The sequence below is a fragment of the Mastomys coucha genome, unplaced genomic scaffold, assembly GCF_008632895.1.
Source record: "Mastomys coucha isolate ucsf_1 unplaced genomic scaffold, UCSF_Mcou_1 pScaffold14, whole genome shotgun sequence".
NCBI classification, from domain to species: Eukaryota; Metazoa; Chordata; class Mammalia; order Rodentia; family Muridae; genus Mastomys; species Mastomys coucha.
This window is the reverse complement of record NW_022196896.1, coordinates 71,938,515-71,945,490: the sequence shown is the minus strand read 5'-3', so window position 1 is coordinate 71,945,490 and position 6,976 is coordinate 71,938,515. Positions and strand designations below refer to the sequence as shown.

Below are 6,976 nucleotides of genomic sequence, written 5' to 3'. Positions count from 1 at the left end.
TTTGTTTGTTTCTTTGTTTTTTGGAGGGGAAACTGGGAATGGAGAAATTTACATGTAAATTTTAAAAAGTAACAATTAATAAATAAATAAATAAATAAATGGATACTTTAATTACAAAACATAAGAAAGTTAAATTAAGAGCCAAAATGAAAGCCATAGGACTCAGTGAAAACATAACTTAGGAACTTCAAAACACTATTCACTGCATGTCAAGTACATCTAACAGAAAAAATATACCTGAAGCACAGGTAGGTTTGGGAGTATCAAAGTTTACTCAGACACAGTCAACACATGGAGAGTCATCAGTGGAAGGCATCATAAAGTCCGATGGTTCTATTGACAAAGATGGTTCCAACATGCACGTAAACATCGAAAAGGTAACTTCAAATGTGAGGAAGTCACACACTATTTTACAAATCTGGGAGCCTCTGGCCAGGAACACTACCAAACAATGCAAAGCCATGTATCATACCCTGTACTGCAAAAATCATTGCCTGTAGGGCAAGTAGAATCTACAAAGACCATTGCTAACCATTTGTTTTTGTTTTTGTTTTTGACAAGCATTTATTAAGTGTGCTAAATATTGGCAATATGGTCGTGAGCAGAAAACAGGGTAACAGTGAACTATGCTCAGGAATGAGTCTGCTCTATTTTGATTGAAAGGAGACCATGAGGAGACCTTCTGCAGGAGCAGAGGAGGCAAGAGAAAGCTCTAAGATCCCACAAAAGGATGAGCAAAGGCTCTGGTGTTGCTGCCCTTGACTGGGGTGGTTAGGATAGGTAGAAAGACTTCCTGGATCCTTGGAGAACATGGAGGTCTGATCCGGTTGACCTGAGGAACAGCTTTTACTGGTGGTCCTCAGGAGGTAGCAAGGATCCTGAAGTAGAGCTTGAGTGACCCAGGTCCCCATTTTCTTGAAATGAACTCAAGTTTTGTTGTAAGTCTGCAAGTGCCTCAAGCTGCTGCTTCATCTGCCTGTGCCTTTCTTCATATTCACAAGCTTTGCTCTTGATTACTTCTTGGAATTGTCTTAGTGTGTCTCCAAACAATCCACAGTCAAACAGTAAGGTCTCAATCCCTTCATAGTCTGACTCTGAGGCAGTCTCATCCATGAATCTTCCATGAATTGAATCCATTTTTTCTAGTATCTGTTCAAATAAGTCAGTAAGAAGTCCTGCTTCCTGGCATTTCTTAAGAGAAGGAGCTTTGACAGCTACATCTGTGTGGCCATGAGGCTCTTCCATCATGTGTCTTTTGGAGTTACTGATTTTCCCCTTTTTTGGCTCTGTGGGAGGGCCTGATGAGAGGTGTTTCTTCCTTCCTCTCCTCTTCTTCATGCTTGGGCTATCAGCACGTTCAGTGGTCTCTTCTTATTGTGGAGGATGTTCTGGGCAAAATACTTTGTAAGTTCCATGGTCCCCATCAGCTTGAGGAGTGGTTTGGTCCTGGCACAGACATAGTGGTAACTCTTATTACAGTGCGATAAATCACATCATACGGTGGCGCATCCTTTGTTACAGAGTGATCATTTCATTCTTCTTCCTCTTCAGATCTCTTTCTTTACTGATTTGACATCAAAGTTTCTAGCTGTATTAGGTGGCTCATGAGCCTCACACTCCACCAGTCCTGATGAATTCAGCAAACAGTTTTCATGAGCAGCTATATTTGCTGATGGCGCAAAATATATCTGACTCCACACATAGCCTTCAGGGCAGAGGGCACATGTCCTTTTTTCCATCTTTTCTATCATCGGACACTCACCTGCCACGGATTGGGATTTCTTACGGGGTCCCTTGTTCCGCGGGACGAGGGGTTCTGGCCAGGTGTGCATGGGATTCGGCTTTGACAAACAGACTAGACACGAGTGGTGTAAGGTCTGAGTGTCCATTGCTAACAATTTAAGAAAAAGAAAACTACATCCACCTTGGGAAGAGAAAGTACAAACCTCAGGCACTGATAACTTGACAAACCCCAGCGGCCCAATTTCCATGACAAAGATATCTGCGTCCCCTCGAGTGTCCAGTGTCAAGAAACCAAGAACCCTGAGCAAGAAAGGAACTCATCACTTGAACAGTAATGAAAACACAGGACAGAAACAAGAAAGAGCAAGACACCATAATGTAGTTGCAACAAAATGTGATGATTCTATATCACCGCTTACAACAGGGCAAACAGCATCCACAAATCAAATTTCTACATGTTCAAAAAGGAAGAAAATTATTCTCCCAGTACAGGAAGAAGTACAAACCCCAACCACAGATTCAACATACTCTAAGGGCATAGTTTTAAAGAGAAAGATGTCTGCACCTATTCATGTGTTCAGCCTCAGTGAACACAGTACCCCAAGAAAGAGGAAGACTGACCATGTGAAAATAAAAAAAAAGATAAGACAGAAACAGGAAAAAGCAAAAAAGTTTAATGTCTTTGTAACAAAGACTGATTCTTTTATGCCCTGTAGAGTGAATAAAGGGAAAGAGATACTGAGAAATATGCAGTTTTCTCTTCCACCATCAAAGGTTAAAAATGTATCAGACTCAAGACAAAAAATCATTCATAAAAGCATCAGGTTATGTATTAAAAAATTCATACATGAAAACATCAGGTTATGTGTCAAGACATGTAAAAGAACCAACGGAGGAAGAAGGAAAGCATAGACTCAGAAAATACGTGAAAGATGAAAAGATCCCCGAATCAATAGATCAGAAGGGAAAGAAACTACCACGATCATATACAATCAGTATTAAAGAGTTGCAGAGCAAAACCCAGGGAGAAAAGCTTTTGGATATGGCAAGTACAATTGTAAAATTGTCCACCTCACAATTGCAACTCGAGAAATTTTCAGGTTCACAGATACCTGATGGAAAAGTCTACAGTGAAATTAAATTACTGAAAGAACATGTGCCACAGAAAGAAAACGTAGGTATAAAAAAGAATGTGGGTATAAACGGTATTATAGCACATCCCAAGAATATACATTTGAAGACAGAGAGATCAATTCTTTTACCTACGCAGAATTTGAGTAACTTTCAGTGGAAAACTAGAAAGCAGGGAGGAAAGGTCAAAGCACATAGAAGTGATCCACGAAAAACATTAACTAAGAAGTTGACTAAGAAATCCACTGCTACATCTCCCCAGCCTGTTATTGTGAATACAAGAATCAAGGAAGGATGTGCATCCATGTTAACATTACCTTCTATTTCAATGGGATACTTACAGAAATCAACAGATTCTGAAGAAGGCATTTCCATTCAGTCCATTGCCGGATATTCTTCAATTAGTCTACACAGTGAAAAACAACCCGGGTCAGAGGAAAAGGAAGAAGCTGGGATGCAAATAGCAAAGCTTTTAACTCTTAAACATCAACAAACAGAGGTGCAGAAACTTAAAGATGAGCAAGACTAAAGACTTGGTAAGACTTGGTTTCGACTAAATCTCCTTTATTACTAGATTTGCCTCATCCCCAATTGGACAAGAAAAAACAATTCAGTAACATAAAACTAAGACTTAAAAATCCTGCTTTGCGATGTATGCCAACTGAAGGAGAAACAGTACCTAGAGAGGTACGTATCAGTATTGGTGATACCATGAAAGATGTTAAAAAGCATCGTATACCTCAGAGAGAAGATACATATAGAAAAGAAAAAATAGAAATAATAGACAGGAGAGGCACAGATATAACTTTGAAATCACGGAAATCACTTCTGTCCCAGAAGCTCCACAGAACAGAACTTCACATGCACATTAAGGCCCCCAAACCAAAGAAGCATGATGACAACAGCGAATCTCGAGTTTTGAGGAAAATGTACACTTCCAAAGCTTCTCTAACCAGTGTCACGAGGTGTAAAAGTGTACAAGTAGTTGAAGTAAATCATCTTCTAGTTGGTTTAGAAAGCAAACCATCTTCTCTACTCCCACAAATTGTTCGAGCTTTATCAGATATAGAAAAAGAGGATATGTGTACTAATGTCAGAAAAGGAAAACAGTATTCAAAACCAATAGGAAAAACTGTAGACTTGACAATTGAGGTGCCTTGCAAAGAGGCAAAGGTCTCACCAATTTCATATCTTCTTAATACAAACAAATTTGTCCTGAATATGAAGGTTCTGGAGAAAAAAGTACACAAAAATAAAAGTGAACTCACTATGGTTGCATCACGGACTTTCTTGTCCATACCATCAGCAGATTCCAGATATTCATAGGACAGAACACAGAAAGGCACAGCAGGATTTACAAAATCCCCTCATCTACAACAAAATTTCCAAGAACCAGCAGAAGTCCAGGACACAACAACAAGACAGTTAACAAAGGTATCTGATGGTAAGTGTATTGTTAAGGCAACACAACACAATGTGCCACTGAAACAAAACAGGCCACAGAAGTCAAAGTGTGTGACCAGTGCCTTGCGAATAAGTCAACATCCACATATTGAATCTAAACATAAGCCAACCTTCCCGCATCATCAAATTGATTTAACATGGTTAGGTGCCATAATAGGGGAAAAAGTGCTGGACATGTCCTTCAAATGGCAAAAGGGTCAGCCAGGAAAATATAAAAAAGAGCCTTCAAAAAAAACTTTTAAGTTGGAAGAAGGAAAGTGAAATCAAATATAATTCAAATCATAAAACTAAGTTTTCTGTTTCTCCATTCTTTTCTTTGGAAACGATACCACTTAAAAAATTAAGCATTGTCCATTCGAGTAAATCTCAAGATAAGGGAAAAGGAAATGTTAGGACAATAGAGCAAGTCAAGCCTTCAACTGAAGGTGGCCAGCAGGTCAAGCCAAAATTCTTTCCTTTTATTAATGTCCCAGTTCCCAGCAGAAATCAGCAGACACCTTTAAAAATAAGTGTGGATAAAAAAACTATAGTGAATATCAGTCCATAAGTACAATCAGGGGTATACATGAGTACTAAGGAGTGTGATGACACAAGAAGGAAAGAAGATCCACCATTGATTGTTACTGCAAAGAAAAGCCTTCAAGGACAAAAATTGTCTCAAACAAACAATCTCAATTCATTGTGTGCCTAAGTCTCCAAAAGTTGATACTTCACATGCCATCTTAAAGAACAATTATGAAAAAGATTTTCCTCCCCTCAGCTGTGTGAAGACACCAACAACTAGTGTTTCAAGCAGCTATAAGAAGGCCATGACAGAATCAAAGGACATCAAAAAGCAAGAAAGTGTAACATCGTTAGCCAGTTTGAGTAATCTCCCCTTGATTCATGTTCTCCACAAGTTCTCAGAGAAAGAAAGGGACAACCTTCTTGTCCATCTTTGTACAAAAACAGAGGAGATACAAACAATGGGCCTTCCCAGAATAGCCGTACAATCTTATGCAAAAGCCAATTGCCAGGATAGATCAAAACCCTCATTTAAGTGCATCCATTCTGCCACGAAAGGGCCAAAGCGAACGAACCGAGTTTTAGTACTTTTTGATGAAAAATCTTTTTGTGAAATCGACTGTGATTTGCAACATAAATACCTCCGCTCACTTGCTAACCCTTCTGTCACTGTGGCCTCTATGCCAAATGCACTTCCCAAGCACACTTCCAAGATAAGTAAGGGTTCAGGTTCAAAATGTAAAAAAGTAGATGATCGTGAGGAAAGTAGTACTCTTCCCTTTGATAAAGAACTTTTACAACATGTTTCTTTCCCAAAGATAAATCCACAAGAAAGCTCAGTAGGCTTCAGAAAATTCCAAGAGCCAACTAACGTGCCTGCCTTTTACCCTGCTCTACAAGGCACTGAACAAAATGATATTCTCTCAGATTTGAAATTACAGATGACACCAGAAAAAAATAAAAAATGTCATGTATGGTTTCCAGAAACCAGTGCATACAAGCATTCTGTTTTAGGAACACAACAAAATACTGCTGATTTACTTTCATCTTGGATTTCTGATGGGATAAATGTCCCCCTAAATACTGAGACTTCAACTGACCCAGTAGAATGTAAAATTCCTGAAGAAAGTGACAGCGAAGAATGTGTGTTTATAGAAACCAATTTCTACTTAACTCAGAATTCACAGAATTTTCTGTATGAGGTACATAAAGACATTCCATTGACAGATATTCACATAGGTGATAAAGCAATTTATTTGAAACCATTTTGCCCTGAAGGTCCAAATGACAGTCATACAAGAACCCATAAAAAAATATATCTCCCCTGTGGCACAACCTTTCTATCAGTCTCAAAATAGCAGGGAATGTAGATCAAAACCCAAAATGCAGCCTCCTAACTGGTTGCTTCACAGTTCATCCAGTACTGTGGAAATTGAATCTACATCGTCTTCCATAATGTTCAATGAAGAAAAGCATTGGACTAAGTCCACGTGGAACAGAAGAAGCTACTCTTTAACCTCTTCAACAACAGAATCAAGGAATAAATTGGGTCTTTCAAAAACCCTTGGTAAGTCTCACACGTATCCCCAACTCAAGGATAGAAAGAAGGCTAGATCTGATTTATGGAGAAAGTCCGGGATCTACCGGAACTCACATTATACCCACTTACACAGTAAAGAGAAACAGATAAATAAGAGACAAACCAGTCAGATGCCAGAGCCAAATGCTCATTGGCAGAACATCAGATTCTATTCAGAAAGAAGAGAAAACCAGCCCTTTTATGTCTGTGTACCAGGAGATTCAATGGATGTTATTCCCAAAACTGTTCGCTCGTTTATTCCCTCAAAAATTTTACAGAAGAGAAACTTCCAAATTCCTCAAGTGGTAAAAGTTTCAAATTCTTGGAATTTATTGAGTTCATCCAAAAAGTTGTTGGGGTCACTTGCAGGGGCCTTTAAAACAGTCCGTTATGGTTAATATCAACTTCATGTGGATTCTTCTGAATTAGAACACTGGTTGCTACTGTGATATTCCATTAAAATAAAATAATAGAATGTCATATTTAATTGAGGTGTGTTTACTCCTGTAAAGGTAGATGCATGCAATTGTTCTTGAAGGCTTTGAGTGGGAGCTC

General features: G+C 38.8%; 1 protein-coding gene and 1 pseudogene across 1 annotated transcript in view; one reads left to right on the top strand and one right to left on the bottom strand.

Moving 5' to 3' along the window:
- Positions 1–846: 846 nt before the first annotated feature.
- LOC116088378 lies at positions 847–1,757 on the bottom strand (annotated as a pseudogene).
- Positions 1,758–4,624: 2,867 nt separating this feature from the next.
- LOC116088374 (coiled-coil domain-containing protein 168-like) overlaps positions 4,625–6,976 on the top strand; it is a 12,312-nt gene continuing 9,960 nt past the window's right edge. Inside the window, exon 1 of the mRNA XM_031367375.1 lies at positions 4,625–5,910. Within this exon, the coding sequence (XP_031223235.1) occupies positions 5,148–5,910 (763 nt within the window). The 5' untranslated portion in view covers positions 4,625–5,147. The remainder of the gene's footprint in view (positions 5,911–6,976) is intronic.